The 18943-nt window shown below is 44.2% G+C and overlaps 1 protein-coding gene across 3 annotated transcripts in view; it reads right to left on the bottom strand.

Annotated features, from left to right (window-relative positions):
* Positions 1-18731, bottom strand: part of LOC309328751 (neuronal acetylcholine receptor subunit alpha-7) — a 95898-nt gene extending 77167 nt beyond the window's left edge. Inside the window, exons 1-2 of one of the 3 annotated variants that reach the window (XM_081839080.1) lie at positions 17073-18731; positions 10068-10207 (exon numbers count right to left, since the gene is read on the bottom strand). In XM_081839080.1, the coding sequence (XP_081695206.1) occupies positions 10068-10207; positions 17073-17127 (195 nt within the window). In that variant the 5' untranslated portion in view covers positions 17128-18731. The remainder of the gene's footprint in view (positions 1-10067; positions 10208-17072) is intronic. The other 2 variants (XM_081839078.1, XM_081839081.1) reach the window with 2 other exon arrangements.
* Between the last annotated feature and the right edge of the window lie 212 nt (positions 18732-18943).

Genomic DNA, 18943 nt, shown 5'->3' with positions numbered 1-18943 from the left:
GACAAATTTGGATATATCTTTCTGCCACTTCTTGAAACAGTCCATCCTATCCAGAATTTGTAATGTCTGAAATAAAAACAACAATCTCGGCAATACATTCATCTTGATAACAGCAATTCGGCCTAACAAGGAGAGTCTCAACCTAGACCATATGTCAAGATCTTTCTTAACTTCCAACCAACATTTCTCATAATTATCTTTAAATAAATTCACATTCTTAGATGTTAAATTCACCCCCAGATATTTCACTTTTTTTGTTATTTCCAAACCAGTTTCCCTTTGGAAACTATCTTTTTCCCCCATCGTTAAGTTTTTTTCCAGCACCTTTGTCTTCTGTTTATTTAATTTAAAACCTGCCACTTGACCAAATATTTCAATTATTTCTAAAACTCTTTTTGTACTGGCTTCTGGCCTTTGCAGAGTCAAAACCAGGTCATCTGCAAATGCTCTTAACTTATAATGTTTAGCTCCGAGCTGTATTCCTTCAACCAGCTGGTCCCTTCTAATCATATTCAATAACACCTCCAGGACCGATATAAACAATAGAGGGGATAATGGGCATCCCTGTCGTGTCCCTTTTTCTATTGGGATCTCATCCATAACTACACCATTCACGATTAATTTAGCTTTTTGCTCAGAGTATATTGCACCTATACCGTTTTCAAAGTTTTGGCCTACCCCCATCCCTTGGAGATTCCTCTTCATAAAGCTCCAAGAAATATTGTCGAAGGCTTTCTCCGCATCCACAAAAATCAAAACTGCTTTTCTATTTATGTCAGTCTCCAATAGTTCCAAAATGTCTATAATGTTCCTCACATTGTCTGACATATGTCTCCCTGGGAGAAAGCCTGTTTGGTCCTTATGAATCTCCTCTAGCAACACTTTTTTAAATCTTTTTGCTAAAATGTCTGCAAAAATTTTATAATCCACATTTAAGAGTGATATAGGGCGGTAGTTCTTAACTTGATGTTTCTCAGTTTCTGTCTTCGGTATAAGTGAGATGAATGCTTCTTTCCACGATTCGGGAGCCTTTTTCCCCTCCAAGATTTGGTTACAAACTTCTTTCAGTGGTTGTATTAGCCATTCCTTCATTGCTTTATAGTATCTCGCAGTCAGCCCGTCTGGTCCTGGTGATTTTCCCAATTGCATATCCTGGATGGCACCCTCTATTTCCTGGTTCGTGATTTTCTCATTTAAAATCCTTTTGTTTTTTTCCGAAATCTTTGACAGTCCATATTTTTTAATAAATTCTTCTATCTCTTGTTCATTTTTTGGCCCTTGTGCATACAGTTTCTTAAAAAAACTTTGAAAGCAATTACTAATTTCATTTGGTTTATTAATAGATTTTCCATCTACCTCGAGAGATGTCACAGTATTCAACTTTTGTCTCTTTTTCAATTGCCATGACAGCAGTTTCCCACATTTATCTGCTGATTCAAAAGTCTTTTGCCTCATTTGTTTTATTTTCCATTCTATTTCTTGGTTCATCAGTTCCATATATTGGGTCTGATAATACTTTATTTCTCTTAAAATCTCCTGAGATTTAGGTTTTGATCTCAGTTTCTTCTCTCCTTCTTTCATTTGTTTCCAAATTTTTTCCTTCTTCTCATTCTGTTGTTTCCTCTTTATAGAATTCTGCTGGATTAGAAAACCACGCATCACGGCCTTGCTTGCATCCCATATTATTCTTCTTTCCACATCTGTTCTTAGGTTTATCTCGAAGTAGTCTTTCAGTGTCTTTTGGGCCTTTTTATAAATTGCTTCATCTCTAAATAGGGTGTCATTCATTCTCCATCTGAAGGTTCCAGCTGTTGTCAATTTCATTTCCATCTTTACTGCATTGTCAGAGCAAGTTTTTGGGCAGATTTCTGTTTTTTTAACCATTGGTGCCAGATTGCTAGAAATCCATATTTGGTCAATCCTGGTCCATGTCATTTTTGCTTCAGAGAAAAAGGTCCCCTCTCTTTCCAGAGGGTTCCTTGTTCTCCAAATGTCAATCAAGTCCATAGTGTCAGTCAGTTCGAAAAAAGTCTTTGGTAGTCTCCCATCCTTGGAAATTACTTGTCTTTGCGCTTTATCCATGTTTGTGGAGACAACTCCGTTCATGTCACCCATCATTATGATTTTAAAGTCCATAAAGTCCATTAAGGTCTCATGCAACTTCTTGAAGAACTCAGCCTTCCCCTCATTAGGTGCATAAATTCCTACAATCAAAATTTTTTCTCCTTGGGCTTGAATTTCCACTGCCAGAAATCTTCCTTGTTCATCTTTAAAAATCATTTTTGGTTCCAATTTTTCCTTAACATAAATCACCACCCCTCTTTTCTTAACTTTATCTGAAGAAATAAATTCCAGTCCTAATCTCTTATTTGTCAGGAGTTTTCTATGTATCCTGGCAATATGAGTTTCTTGCAAACATATTATGTCTAAATATTCAAGTGACAACCATTTAAACTCCACTCAAGTGACAACCATTTAAACTCCATTCAAGCAGAGTCCCCGGATGCTGGCGAGCATAGAGAGGTGTGCAAGCACATGCAGTAAGAGGCCTGTGGGCAGAGGCTAAAAATGCCAGTCTTGCTCTGCCTAGTTTTGCCTCTGGTGCTGCCCACCAATGGCCTGTGACCCCCAGAAGGTTATCCAGAAGGGAATGTGGCCCTTGGGCTGAAAAGGGTTCCCTGCCCCTGGTGTAAGGTGAGCAGCAACCAGAAAGAGCTCCATCCACCACCCCCCCAGTGGCTAATTTGGGAGACACCCAAAGCCAGCCACCCTCCTGGACCTTTTCAGGACCAAGTAACCTTGCCTTGTAACCTGGGCAGAAGGCCAGAAGCAGAGCTCAAATTGCAAAGAGCAAAGTGATTTGGGGTGGGAGTTATACACCCTGGCCTGACCACTCCCTCACATTGGCTACAACACTCTGAGTCCTACATATCCTGCCTTTGGTGGGAGGGGATAGAGAAGCAGTGCTCAAGGTATTCTTCCTTGATGCATGGAGGGCCCATTCCTGTCTTAAGGCTAAGAAGGATAGAAAAGGAGTCCTGCTGGATCCAGCCAGGAATGCATCCCATCCACTGTCCTGTTTCCCACAAGAGTCAATCAGATGTGCAAAACATGATGCTGAATGAAAGGTGATTCTAATAAAGGTGCCAGAGCATAAAAGCCTTAAGGATCAGATATGCAAATACCAACCCCTCAGTTACAACACATTTACTTACTTTATGGGGTTTTTAAATTACCAGCCAAGAATTATGCAGCAGTACCTGGTTAGCTGATAAATACTGAAAATACAGTAATAATGGGTGAAATATGATTCAGGTGATGAAGCCAGCTCTGTGAAGTTTTGCAATTATTATTTTTACATGGATCAAGAAGCTGTAAAATTCTCAGGGATCAATATTTTGCATAAAACAGATGATTTGTTGACCAAGAATTTTATGCTGTTAAGGAAGGAAGTGAGATGAAACTTTGATACATGGAGTGGTTGTAACCTGTTTTAAAGGTCACGTGTTTCTGTTAGGATGAAATCTTGATACATGGAATAATTATAATCAGATTGAAAGGATGTGCGTGTTTTCTTTAAAAAGGAATGCTCCATTTGTTTCTGCTTCAAACATTTCCAATTAAAGTGACAGATACAATTTACGAATGCTTTTCAAATATGACCATTTAAGACTATTGTGTTATTTCTCAATAAAAAGAGCTCAGTGGCCCATCTAGCTCAGCCTCCTGTTCTCTCAGTGGCCTGATCCCTGGGGGGGGGGGGAGCAGGCAGGATTTGAGCACAGAGGCACCCTTCCCTTGCGTGCTTTCCAACAAGTGGCATTCAAAGCATTACTACCTGCAACCCTGGAGGCAGAGCCATTGACATCGTGGCTCATAGCTTGTGATAGCCCTCTCTGCCATGAATTTGCCCTTTCCACTTCTGTAGCCATCCAGGTTAGTGGCCAGCACTGCCTCCCACGGGAGTTCCACAGTTTAACTATGTACTGCGTGAAAAAATACTTTCTTCCATCTATCCTGAATCTTCCAACCTTTAGCTTCATTGGATATCCCCAAGTTCTAGTGTCATGAGAGAGAAACTTTTCTATATCCACTTTCTTTATGCCTTGCATAATTTTATAAACTTCTAGCATATTGCCTCTTACTTGCCTTTTCCTCTAAACTACAAAGTCCCACATGTTGCAACATGATTTGATTTTATGATTTTATATGTGTTGGAAGCTACCCAGAGAGGCGGGAGCAACCCAACCAGATGAGCATGGTATAAATAATAAAATTATTCTTATTATTCTTATTTTTTCATATCCCAGTGCTCTTTATTCTGGATTAAGGAGGTGGGGTAAACAAATGACAATGGTGCCCAGAAACCTCTCCATCAGCTGGGTGGCACAAAATATGTTCTCTTCACATGAATGGCTTTCTGAGTACCAATGCTGAACATCACTGCCAGTTCTGGAGAGGGAGAAGGGGAGGTACAGCGACCTCAGCATGGTGCAGATGTGGCAGCAGGAGCATTGGACTGGCACTGCCACTGCCACTGTACCCACACTGCGCAGAGATCCCCTCTCAGGAACCATCAGGACATGTTTGGCCTTCTGAGGGCAGGTGAGCAACAGCACCCTGTGTGGCTAGCTTAAGGAGCACAGAGCAGGCTAGTCCATGTGAAGTAAGGCTGAATTAGGCTCCTGCCACAATCCCTAGCATCTGCCACTTGAGGCCCCTGCCTCACTCAGCCTGATGACAGGGCCAGCCCTAGCCATGTGAGCTGCAAATTAGCAAAACCAAGGAAAAACCTCATGGGTGGCCCTTGTCTTGGGTCTTCTGCTATATCAAGTCTAAGTTGTATCTCGAATGCAAGTTTTTGTATTAGTATTATTATTCTTTAATATATATTTATAAGTTTTCCAATTACTATAGAACCTCAGGGACAGGTAAACAATAAAAAATCTCAATAATACGTCCAACTAAAGGCGGGGTGTGCAAAACCTAAACATCCAACCTAAAATATTGACAACCATGTTACAGATAGGTAGCCGTGTTGGTCTGCCATAGTCAAAACAAAACAAATTCCTTCCAGTAGCACCTTAAAGACCAACTAAGTCAGTTCTTGGTATGAGCTTTCGTGTGCATGCACACTTCTTCAGATACACAGTGTGTGTATCTGAAGAAGTGTGCATGCACACGAAAGCTCATACCAAGAACTGACTTAGTTGGTCTTTAAGGTGCTACTGGAAGGAATTTGTTTTGTATTGACAACCATATTTCTCTAGGTGGCACGGAGAGAGATACCTGCAAATCTGAACACTATATGAACTAAAAATCTCCCCATACTGAATGTAATTGAACAGGATCTTCCTGTCCCTTAGAGGCCAGTAACTTATGTGTTACTTTTTTCTGCAATAACCAAATTCCAGGTATTTTTATAGCATAAGGATATAGTCAAGTTTTTAAAATGGCTTACACTGCTGTGCTACAGAATTCCTGGCAGCATCCATGTCAAAAGTTCCTTTTGGCAAAATATCTTCAAAGTACACATCCACATATTTAGTAGGGAAAACTGGGAATAAATTTGAATATGTGTTTAGTATTCTTTGATAACTCCTGATAAATTTCATTCCAGAATAAAACAACCCTGTGATCCTTCCCATGAGGGATGAGGGGGAAAGTGCCTTTATTCCAAATTGTATTGATAATGTTTTATAAAAAGCTGTGCCTGTAGAATATTTAACTGCTTGGGATGGACCATTAGTTAGAAATATGTTTGAATTTTAAAAACAACAACAAAACTGATAAATCTCAACTTGCCTCCTAAGAATGCCATTCCACCATTGAGGGGGGGGGCAAATTTTCCGCACCCATCCTCTCCTGGAAGATGACAAGACAAGATGGAGACAGTTATTGCCTGATGGCAATTTTGCCGAATGGGGAGAGGCAGGGCAGGGGATTTAAGCCTGCTCCACCTGTACTCTGTCTTCTTCTTAATTTGACACCCATTTTGCAGTGTGGACCTTAAGGCAAGTTGTCTGTTTCCAAGGGGCTGAGTAGTGGATTTAAGGGAGGGGAGATCCTGACCGGCTTTGGGTCTTCTCTTGTTTGCCTCCTCCACACTAATTGGCATGTAGACTAGGAAAGATTAATCTCCTACCTGAGGTAGTGTTGGGATGTGGGTATCTCTTAGTTGCTGTTGCTCCCCAGGTGCTGGGGAAGGGTGCCCTCTGACCAGGCGGACACATGGGGTGAATGTTGGCCAAGGGAGACATGATGTGCCTGGTGGGCTCATATACCCCAACTGTAGCTCTTAACTTGCACAGGTGATGTGGGTTGAATTACCCCCATCTATTAAAAACTACCTGCACAAATTTGATTTGGTTACATTGATTGAATTTGGCTAATCAATTTTGTTTTGCAGGTCCTCAAGTTGTTAAATTTTAATAAAATACCTACATTTCATTGTCTTGAGTCTTCATCCTGGTGTGATGGCAAATTGAGGAGGATTGAGGTTTCACAAAGGAAAAATCTCAAAATAGAATGGTGGATAGGAAGGATAGGCCCCCCCCCCACTCCAATCTGCTTACAAAACTCAAACAATTAAAAGAACAATATTGATTTGATGAGCTTCCCCTAAGGCTACTGTAAGTAGGAGAGGCTGCAGAGTTTTGATAAGCAGCTTATATATCTTCTGGGTTCCACTGCCAAATGTGCCTGCTACTTTAGCAACGGTTTGCTTTCCCATATTTTCTTCTCCTTTTGAAGAGGGGCATTTTTCCCACAGAAGCCATTCTCATCCATGTGAATGCCTGGCACATCCAGCTGTGAATTAACAAGCAAGGGGATGAAGGAATGAGAAGGCCAAAGGACATTTGCTATGAGAGAACCAGATGAGCAATGGAGCAGGATCCATGTCAGAGGAGGCATGCAATACCTCAAGTAATCTAGTCAATGATTCCTTCTAAGTATGCAAAGCAGAGAGATAAAGTAATTGGGAAGTTTATGGCTAGCAGAGGATTCTACTTTGGGGGATCTTAAATGGTGAATTATTGGGGACTGCTACATTCCACTTCAATTTATTCCTAAAACTTGTCTTTAGAATCATAGAATTGAAGACTTCGAAAGGATCCTAAAGGTCGTCTAGTCCTGCCCCTTGCAATGCAGGAATATCAGCTGAAGCATCCATGATAGATGGCCAGCCAACCTCTGCTTAAAAACCTCCAGGAAAAGAGAGTCCACAACCTCCCAAGGGAGAGAATTCCACTGTCAAACAGCTCTTACCACCAGAAAGTTCTTCCTGATGTTTAGTCAGAATCTCCTTTCTGGAAACTTGAAGCCATTGGTTCAAGTCCCACCCACCAGAGCATTAAAAAAAAAATATTGCTCCATCTTCCACGTGACAGCCCTTGAGATATTTTAGGGTAGCAATCATATCTTCCAGGCTAAACATACACAGCTCCCTCAACCTTTCCTCATAAGGCTTAGTTTCCAGACAATTGATCCTCTTGATTACGTTACTCTGCACACGTTACAGCTTGTTAACATCCTTCTTAAACTGTGGTGCACAGAATTGGGCACAGTATTCCAGATGTGGTCTGACCAAGGCAGAATAGAGTGAGACTATTACTTCCCTTGATCTGATGCAGCCTAGAATAGCATTAGTGCTTGCTTGCTTGCTTGCTTGCTTGCTTGCTTGCTTGCTTGCTTGTTTGTTTGTTTGTTTGTTTTGCTGCTGCTGCTTCACCACACTGTTGACTCATGTTCCAGCTTGTGGTTCGCTAAGACCCCTAGATCCTTTTCACATGTACTGCTAGCAAGCCAACTGTCTCCCATCTTATATTTGTGCATCTGGTTCTTCCTGCCTAAGTGCAGAACCTTACATTTGTCCCTATTGAAATTCATTTTGTTAGCTTGTGCCTAGTTCTCCAATCTGTTACGGTCATTTTGTACCCTTATTCTGTCTTCTGTGGCATTAGCTACCCCTTCCAGTTTTGTGTCATCTGCAAATTTGATGAGCATCCCCTAAATCCCTTCACCTAAGTTGTTTATAAAGACGTTAAACAACAACTGGCCCAATACAGAACCCTGTGGCACTTTTAAAAATGTATCTGTTACTACCCCTGTGCATGGCTGGGATGGGGAAGATGCTGAACTATTGGTCCCATCATCCCTAGTCATTGGTCATGCTTGTGGGGCTGATGGGAGTTGGAGTCTGACATCTGGAGGAACACAGCTTCCTGCATCCCTGATGCTTGGCCACCTGCTCAATTTAGTATGCAAAAGTTGCCATTGTTAATGGATTTTATGAAGTACATCATGAAACTTAGGTGCCTTTCAGGGGGTTTAAATATGATGTGAGCCAAATTGAGCATTATTTTGACAATGGAATGGTGGTTGAATAAAAATTCTCCAGATAAATAAGTGGGTGCAGAGTGTTATCCTAATCAGCTGACAACCTGCCCTTGATTTCCATCTACTGTGGCTATTGTTAAATTTTGCAATCCTATGTCTGATATACCCAGGAATAAGGAATCACCAAACGTTGCCCTTGCCTGTTGGTCATTCACATATCAAGCAGATCAACTGCAGAATTTCTATTAGTGTCACACCGGGAGGAAAAACTTCAGGAGTGTTTTCCCCCAAAGTGTCTGAAAAAACAATTTCACAGCTTTAGACAACAAAAACAGTTACATAACTCTAATAATTTTTCTTAGATTGTTCCCCCCACCCACAAAATATTCTACTTAAAGGAGCAAAATAGCTTAATCCATCCTATAAATAACAGAAAGTTTATTGCCTTGCAATAAAAACAAGAGTATTTGCTATGGAATATATAGAGCAGAAGCCAGAGGACGGAAATGCAACATTTTAACAGTCTTCTTTAAAGTCATAAACCAGAAATGGAGGAGAGAGGAGGCCTCTAAAGTATGGTTACCAGATGTCCCTGTTTCCCGGGGACAGTCCCCGGATTTACAAATCTGTCCCCAGACAAAATCCGTCCCCAGATTTCATTTAATGTACCCAGATTTATATTTTAAGTGTTGTAGATTTATTAGTAGGGAATGAATGTTGTGATTGGTTCAACGACACAAGACACATCATATGGAGACTTCCAGCGAGGCAAAATGGCGGGCGCCATGACAGTGAGCAGCCCCTGAAGCCAGCCTGAGCCAACTGCACTACCAGGCTGGCTCTGGGCTGCTGAGACTGCCGCTGCTACTGCCACTGCTGACAGGGACCTGGGGACGCCTGGTGCGTCAACTGGGGGAACTGCTCACACACACACACACACACACACACACACACACCATGACCCAAATAGAGCTAGGAGTGAGAGTTCCCAGCCAACTGCCCAGTGGTGCTCTGGGGCCAGGAAAACCCCAGAGCCGACGCAGAGAGGAGAGGAGAAGGAGAAGGAAGAGAGAGAAAGAGGAAGGAGAAAAAAGAGGAGAGCCCCGACCTCGCTGCGCCACTGCCGCCGCTGAGGAGGAGAGATAGGAGAGCACCGGGAGGGCAAGGACATGTGGCTGAGCCCAAGCCCGACCCAAGCCTACTCCACGGTGGCTAGTACTCCAAGAGAGCAGGCTGGGGCCCAGATGAAGGCCACGCGACAGAGGAGACCACAGAAGAGAAGATATTACTTCTTTTTTTAGAAAAAAACTTGTTTAAATAACTTTTTTTCTCTCTTTTTTTTTTAAAAAAAGTGTCCCCGGATTCTTTGAAAAAAATCTGGTAAACTTACTCTAAAGGTGTACAATGGACAATTTATTATGGCCCAATGCATTTCATAAGGTGGCATGGGTGTAGCCAGGGGGCAGGGGGGCAACTAAATCAAGTAAATACATAAAAATACTTAACTAACTGACCAGTTGCATTGCAGGTAATATCTCAACCCTGCAATGAAGGGCTTCAATTTTGCCCATTGACTTTGTGTGGTCCCAGTCCCACAAATGTATTATTGTGGATGCCAAAGCACCCGCAACCCCCTGTAATTGGTTCCAGTGTTTGCCAGTGAACCTGCTACTACATAAGACCTTATCAGTCACTGAGATCTGGATTATACAAATGAAAAGACTTACCACATCCATGATTTGCCTGAGGCTGAGGCTGAAGGAGACAGTGAGCGGCTGGGAGTCATTGGCCACAGGCCTTTCCAAAGGGTTGTAATTCTTCAGGAGTTCCTTGTAGAGTTTCCTCTGGTACTCTCCCTGCAGGGACACTGGAGAAACAGAGGCAAATATAGAGGAGTTTACAAAAATGTCACTGTCAACTCAATGTCACTGACAGGTTCAAAACTCTGCTCAAATCAGCAGTGGGTAGAGCCAAACAGCTAAACTGTCATGCTACTGAAAAATCTTACTGAGATCCGGTGACAGGCAAGCGCTCAGAGTGCAACCCTTGAGCCAGAAAGGCTCCATTTAAATCTCAACTCCACAAAGCACTCTGCAGGTAATGTCATGTGCTCTTCCACCATGGTGTTTTGAACCACAATTCCCATCAGCCCCAGTGCAGGCAAAACAAATGGAGGCTGCCAGGGTTGGCAAAGACTGCCTTAGGCAATCCACTGCTTCTCAGTCTAGCCTGGCATCTGGCATTTAATTTTGCTTTAGTTCAAAGCAGAGAGAGAGAGAGAGAGAGAGAGAGAGAGAGAGAGAGAGAGAGAGAGAGAGAGAGAGATTCGCCTAGGACCAGATCACTTCCTTGGCCCTTCTAAATCAGGCATTTTTGGAAAGGCGCAAAGCTTCATTTAATTGTGAGTTGTATCAAGGATGAGGGTTAGATGAGATGCCGTGGCTTTAAAAAGATGAAGAAGACTCCAACCATAGATGTAGACACACACACACACACACACAGAGAGAGAGAGAGAGAGAGAGAGAGAGAGAGAGAGAGAGAGAGAGATATTTCTTATTCCTGCAGCCAAGAATATATTACAAGCTCAACTACACCACTGAGGTCCAGTGGGGATGACCAGTGAACACAAAGTATGCCTTCAGTCAGAGATAATTTGGGAATTACCAGCAAAAAGAGCCCTAGACAAGAGTGGGAGTGTGAGGTTGGCTAGAGTCAAAATGACCTGTCAAGATCCATTTTAAAAATCATCCTGGATTCTATAAATCCATCCAGTAGGGTCTGGACAAAGTGTACATTATTCAGGGGAAAGGAAACAGAGCCAGATCTCACAAGTGCACATGATACTAAATATTTAGGTGGTCAGTTGCTGCTGCTGTAGACCCTGCAAAGCTCACTTCTCTGGGTTGCTGTTGTTATTAATCTGAGTTATTACCAGCCCTTCCCTATAAGCGCCCAGGGGGGAATCACAATCATTATGGGAAAGGAATCCCGCAACTAAGGGCTGCAGCAGAGAATGCCCTATCTCCTGGACCACCACCAGCACTTCTGCCAAGAGGCCTCTCTGATGATCTCTGCACCCAAGAAGGCCTCTAGGGAAGGAGGCAACCTTTCAGGTGTTTGGGGCCCAAGTGACTTTGGGCTGTAAGCACTAGCATGAACACCTTAAATTGGGCCTGGAAACCAACTGGCAGCCAATGCAGCAGTTTTAAAATGGGGATTATAAGAGTTCTGAATGCAACCGCTGCCAGTAACCTGGACACTGCATTTTGGACCAAGTGAAGGTTATTAGTATGCATTGTGTCTGTACAGGATTACAGTTGTGAGAAGAAGTTTCGGTGTCCAAACAACATAGCCATCTCTTCTCAAGTGCTTTCTCCATGTACATCCTCTGAACAGTGGGAGACACTCCTCCAGATTACTTCCCTTGCAGAAGAAGTGGGGAACATCCACCCCACAGGCTAAATTGGGCCTGGTGGGGCTCCAAATTTGGCCAATAAGTCATTAATAAGTCAATAAGTCAATAAGGCATTAGATCCATTTCAGTCCGGTTTCCGTCCTGGTTTTGGGACGGAGATGGCTCTGGTTGCCCTAACAGATGATCTCCGTAGACAACTGGATCGAGGCGGGTCAGGACTGCTGATCCTTTTTAGATTTGTCAGCAGCCTTTGACATGGTCAATCATGATCTTCTGGACCGCCGCCTCGCAGACGTGGGGATACAGGGCTTAGCCCGTAACTGGTTGTGCTCTTTTATCTCTGGTCGGGGACAGAGGGTGGCACTAGGGAGGGAAATGTCGTCGCGCCACTCCTTGGTATGTGGAGTGCCGCAGGGCGCAATTCTTTCCCCGATGCTTTTTAACATCTTTATGCGCCCCCTTGCCCAGATTATCCGGAGCTTTGGGCTGGGCTGTCACCAATATGCTGATGACACTCAGCTCTATCTGCTGATGGATGGCCACACCGACTCGGCCCCGGATACACTGACCAGATGCTTGGAAGCTGTGGCTGGATAGTTTCGTGGGAGCCGATTGAAACTAAATCTTTCGAAGACACCCGTTAAGAGTTTGGGTGTAATCCTTGACGCCTCCCTTTCCATGGAGGCGCAGGTTACAGCAACAGCCAAGGCGACATTTTTCCACCTTCGCCGCATCAAGCAGTTGGTCCCTTACCTTTCCCGCCCTGACTTGGCCACAGTGATCCATGCGACGGTCATCTCCAGGCTTGACTACTGTAATTCGCTCTATGCGGGGCTGCCCTTTAAGCTGTCCCAGAAACTCCAGCGGGTACAGAATGCTGCAGCGAGGCTCCTCACGGGGTCTCCCATGGGAGCATATTCACCCAGTGCTTTTCAAGCTGTACTGGCTCCCGGTGGAGTACAGGGTCAGATTTAAGGTGCTGCTTTTGACCTTTAAAGCCCTTCACGGCCTAGGACCCTCGTACCTACGGGACCGCCTCTCCCGGTATGCCCCACGGAGAGCCTCAAGGTCCATAAATAGCAACACCCTAGTGGTCCCAGGCCCTAAGGAAGTTAGATTGGCTTCAACCAGAGCCAGGGCCTTTTCAACTCTGGCTCCGGCCTGGTGGAACGCTCTGCCTCATGAGACCAGGGCCCTGCAGGATCTGATTTCTTTCCGCAGGGCCTGTAAGACAGAGTTGTTCTGCCTGGCCTTTGGCTTGGAGCCAATTTGATTCCCTCCCTCCCTCTCTCTCTCTCTCTCTCTCTCTCTCTCTCTTGTTTTCTTTTCCTTCTCCTCCTGTGACGAGGCTACATTTTAATATTTTAATGTTCCATTATTTTAATGTTGTATTTTATTTTTGTTTTTAAGTTGTAATCATTCTTCTTGTTTTTATTATTGTTTGTAAGCCGCTCTGAGCCTGGCCTTGGCTGGGGAGGGCGGGGTATAAATAAAAAATTATTATTATTACTATTATTATTAATTTCCCCCAAAAGCACACCTACTTGCCCCTCACACCTGACTTCATATGTGTCATCAAGTGTGCATCAGGTGGTGATGTGGCTTCTGAGGAAGAATGTTCAGGACAAATAAAAGCAAGTACTTATTCACACAGTACATAGTTAAACTATGGAACTCTCTCCCACAGGAGGCAGTGATGGCCACCAACTTGGATGGCTTTAGAGGAGAATTGGCTACTCACCATGATGGCCCTGCTCTACCCCCACAGCTGGAGGCAGCAAGGCTTCTGAATAGCTGTTGCTGGCAACCACAGGAGAGGAGAGCTGCTCCTGTGCTCAGGTTCTGCTTGTGGGTTTCCCACTGGGGCATCTGGTTGGCCACTGTGAGAACAGGATGCTGGACTCGATGGGACATTGGCCTGATCTAGCAGGCCCTTTCTATTTTCTTATAATGTTCCCAACTGTTCCTTGGCAAGGAATGCTTGCAGTCAGTGCCAGTCAGCTGGCTGGAGGCAACTGCAAACAGGCTGGAACTGGGAACTTCATAGCACAGCTGATGCCTGCCCAAAGCGGCCTTGCTAGAAGAGCCAAAAACTTGATCTGCTGTGCTATAGAGTTCCCAATGAAAACTTTGTAGCTCAGCTAATGTTTGCCCAAAGCAGGCTTGCTGGAAGTGCCAATCAGCTGATCAACTATGATAACAAGCCCACTGGGATTGCTATTGAGTTTCTCACTGGGAACTCCATAGCATGACCAATATCTGCTCAAAGCTGATTGGTTAGAAAAAATTGCGCTTAGAGCAAGCCCACTTGGGGGAATTGGCATTTATAAGAAGTTCTAAAGCACAGCTTGCTGTAAGTACAAACAATCCTTGTCATTGGTAGTTTGAATGAAGGCAAGTGATGGAACGGATCTCTCTCTGCTCAGGGTTTTTGGCTACCATTGGATACTAGCCTTTTCACCAATTTGACATTTCTCTACTTAAGAAGATAGCTTTGGCAAACTGGTGTCATTCCTCACATTGTGTTCCTGTATATGCATTGACTTGTGCATTTTGTAATGTTTGTTTATTTATTTAGAGCCTTGTACTCCTCTGCTGAAAAAGCTCTCAGAGCAGATTAGATATGATCAATTAAAGTAAGACTGTTCTTGCCCACAAGCTTACACTCTAAGGGCATGACACAAAAGAAAAAGGGATGGGGAGGAAAAATATGAGGGGCCACACATTTTATTTGTCATCCCAATGCATATGTTAGAAAGTGCTGCTGTTCTTGTATCTCCATCTCCTTCTCTTCCCCATCCTTCCCCCTTCCCTTAATTATTTCCCTCTGCTTCTGAAATTCCCTCTGCTTCTGATTTTATGACTTCTACCAAATGTCATATTCATTGATGGGGCTATTATAGAAAATAACAACATCAATCCCACATCAACTCACCTGCACATGTCACAAATGCACACTAGCATAACCATGTACACACAAATGCATGCATTTTGATAAGGATCTGCATATGTGGAAATATCATGTCAGAATTAGACCCTCATTCAAGGGCTTTGAGTCAAAATTGAAACATTTCAATGAGGAAGGTTGATTTGGTCCCAAATGGTTGTATGAATAATTTAGACAGGGAGAGTGAGGATTCCCCACAACCGTCCTGCAGTTATTTAGGGGGTTGGGTGCGCTGCTTGGTCACTGGTTATCTGACGGGAGAATCCTTTCCCAGAACACTTCATGTGCTCACCTTTTTTAAAAAATTGTACACTTAAGCAGGAGCATCAAAAGCTGCTGTGAGGATAAGAACTGAAATGAAGATTCACACAAATTTGAAAACTGGCAAACTTTTCAGCATTCTTTTTTCTTTTTTCTTTTTAATGTCTACATTTTCAAAGTTTCCTCTTGAAGTATTGGTGTCTTTATATAGTTTTGCCAAACACACACACACACACACACACACACACAACCATATAAATGAACATAGCTCAATTGATAGAGCATGAGACTCCTAATCTCAGGGTTCTGGGTTCAAGCCCCACATTGAACAAAAAGATTCCTGCATTGCAGGGGGCTGAACTAGATGACCTCATGGTTCCTTTCAGCTCTATAATTCTATGAATCTATTATTCTAATAATACATTTCATTTATGTTAAACTTCACAGAAATGCTAAGAATGGACCAACTGTATCTTTGTGGAAATTCAACTTTTGAAGGATACTTTTTAAAAAGGGAATTAGTCTTCCTAATTCATTTTCACACAGTTGCACTAACAGTGCAATCTTTTGTATGTCTACTCAGAAGTAACCCCTATCAAGTTCAATCAGGCTTCCTCTTAAGTTAGTTTTTCAGCTTCACAGCACAACTACAACCTGTGTGGAAATAACTAAGTCCCACTGAATTCAACAGAACTTTACTCTCAAGTACTGGATTTCAGGCTTTGTATCTATTTGATGAAGCCAAGATTTGTACACCTTGGGCTTGATGCAAACTCAAGTACTTCAGGAGAGGTTAGTGCATCCTCAAATCTCTCCAAGGAAAATCAATGAGACTTAAAATGCTTTGCTGTAGCCCTTAATCTATTGGGGGGGGGCTAAATCCAACAGTATCTGTCACTGAGAATGTTACAAAAAAACCATATTAGAACAACATAACTTTGAAATGATGAAATGCTTTAGTGACTTACTTCTGTTAGTTACATGATTATCACTGCCTATACTTTTCTGCAGTCAATTTCCCTCTGAACTCCCTGTTTACAATCACCCACCCACCTCCAATGCCATGTGTATGTACACTCAGTGCTTATATACACTAAATGCCATGTGTGGTGAAGCAGTTAAAGTATTGGCCTAGAACCTAGGAGACCAGGGTTCCAACCATTCAGTCATAAGTTCATTGAGGGGCCTTGGTCAGTCGCTGCTCCTCTCAGCCTAACCTACTTTGCAGGGTTGTTGCGGGAATTCAGCAAGGAGGAGGAAGAACCATGTACACCATATTGAGCTCCTTGGAGGAAAGGCTGGATTATAAATGCTATACAGTAATTGCAATAAAGATAGCCTGACAAGGTGGACTCGTCCATGGAAGTTTATGGCATCATAAATGTGTTGTTCTTTAAAGTTCCAAAAGACTCTTGTCCTTTTAAGCTCTCATGTTCTCAAGCGCCTAATGATCTTCAAGCTGAATTAGGAGTTGATAATACAAATCTTTCACCTTACCTGCTGGTGCCCACTATCTTGAGCACCTTCCTGATACCCTGCAATGATCAGGTGAGCCAATTCCAGGCTTTATCCAGAGAGACATGCAGAGCAGGTCCAAAATCATGCATGCTGAAAGCAATCCATACTTTGTCCTTGTTTGGCTAGTATATTCTTTTTGTGATTCTTTCTTTACTTTAGCATATTACTTACATCATTACTATGGAGGTTTTTAAGTTGAGAGAGGGGTTCTCCACACCAAAAACCCTATTAAAAGGCAGGCTCTAAGGGTCTTAAAATACACACCATACATAAATAACATAAATATCATCAAAGTACGCCCTCTTCTCTGGAAGCCACACAAATACCAATATGCAGGGGAAATATCAGGAGGTGGAAATGCTCCCACAAGCTCAGAGGAAACTTCCTCTCTATCCAGACTAGATCATCCAAACTAAGACAGAATGTATGTGTTTGGCGATGTGGGGGGGGGGGAGGCGGGGGAGAGTGCGAGCAATGCCTGTGAGACGTGTGCGGTCCAGACCAAAAGTCCTATTCGGACACTCCTAAGCCACCCCAGCAAACTCTCCTTCAGCACCAAGGACGGCTCCTCGCTCGGAGGCAGCGGCTCACCGTGCACGAGTCCCCCGGCGAGGATCAGCACCACGGACAGCTCCCGGGTCCCCATCCCGGGATCCGGGCGGCGGCGGCGGCGGCGGCGGCGGCGGCGGCGGCAGTGGGTCTCTCGCAGCCCCGGCAGCCCAAGCTGGGTCTCCCGCGGTCTGGAAGCGGCGGAGCTTCCGCGCGAGGAAGGGCAGGCGGCCGGCGGGAAGCTCGGGGATGCCTGGCAGGCGGCGGGCCGTGGAGCCCCGCGCTGGCGGCGCCGGGCTAGATGGAGGCTCCTCCTCTATCTCCGCTTCTCTCCTCCGCCAGCTGCCGGCTCAGCCGCGGCGCCGGAATGCCAATCGCCTGGCGCTGCTTTCTTTCCTCCGCGACCACCCCCTGCTCTCCCCACGTGACGGGTTTCCCTCCTTGCGAGTAGATTCACCGGCGAGGACCATCCGTTACCAGAAGGAGGCTGATCCTGCAGCAGCGACAGGCAAGAATGCAGCACCCCAGCCCGGGCAGAGCCGCCTTTATAGGGGGAGCGCCCAGGCTGGCCCCCGCCTCCTTCTCTCTCGTCCCTCCCTCCTTCTCAGCCATCAACCCACCTCTGGTCCCTTCTGGCTTGGCTCCGGCTCAGTCCCTTCCCGCTCCAGAGTCTGCTTGGGGGAGTTGGCGGCGCTTCCGCAGCGGCGTTTGCCTGCCTGCCTGCCTGCCTGCCTGCCCACCTCGGTCGGTCCCAACCTAGAGCGGAGCCAGGCGCACATGGCAGGCGCACGCTTCCCGGCGGGGGGCGCTGCGGGGAGGAAGCCGTTGGGTGTGTTTAGGGCTTCCTCCCGAGCCAGCGTGCAAGGGAGACTGGCAGGACTTCGGCGCATTCCTTTTCAGCCTGAGATCCGATTGCACGCCCATCTGGAGTCCCATTAATGTGACAGCGGCTTCCGAGTAAACGTAAATGGGCATCGAGGATCCGGTTGTCAGAGCTGCGCGGAGGCAGCTTCGTTGCGATGGAGAGGAGCTTCTCACAGCCTCGGAGGCGCTCTCGGTGCGGTGTGCTGCACGATGTAAAGATCTGCTATAAAATAAATTCAAAATTAAATTGTCACTCACACGGACACTTTAAGGCTGCAATCCTGAACGTACGTATCTGGGACTCAACACCCGCTGGCTACTTCATTATAACCATGTTGACAATATAAATCTGCAACTTTTCTTTTCTTCAAAGGAAAGAGTTTATTGTGCCCTTTGGCATGCAGGCTCCACAAATAAGACAGGTGAAGTTTTTGTTAGAGTAGCTACTCAAGATGCTCACTTACTTGGTGGTAAGGTTATGACTATTTATTTATTTATTTATTTATGCCCAACCTTTTCCTCTGATGGGACTCAAGGTGGCTTACTGATTAAAAACAAGACTCGCTAAAAACTTGGAGGAAAAACAATAAAACTATATGCATGTATAACATCTGTTTGAAACATACAAATAATAAGATCCATTCACCTCATTAAAATCTGCTTCTGGGCATTCAGTCTGTAGGCTACTTGAGTTCTTCAGGAAAAAAATGTTTCTAAAGACTACTCACATACGTTCTAAAACATCCCACCATCCCTGTCTCTTAACACCAGACGGGCATCTTCACTCTACCCTTTGCAGTGCCTGCTAAAAAAAACCCTGATGTATGTTCTAATTTGTTTTAAGTTTATTGCTGATTTTCTCTTTTGAGTGTTTTAAAGAGCTGTTTTAACTGATAATTTTATTGTTTTGTGTTTTTGTAAACTGCTTTTTTACAATCAAGCAGTGTATAAATTTCATTAATAAAATTCATCTGAATGTGATATACACCTGGATTTTCCTATGGGTCGTGACAGGTATTGCACAGACATTAAGCATTATTCAAATTACT

This window comes from Podarcis erhardii (genome assembly GCF_964252035.2).
Source record: "Podarcis erhardii genome assembly, chromosome: 14".
Lineage (NCBI taxonomy): Eukaryota > Metazoa > Chordata > Lepidosauria > Squamata > Lacertidae > Podarcis > Podarcis erhardii.
The sequence above is the reverse complement of the archived record's forward strand: the minus strand, read 5'-3'. Positions and strand labels throughout refer to the sequence as shown.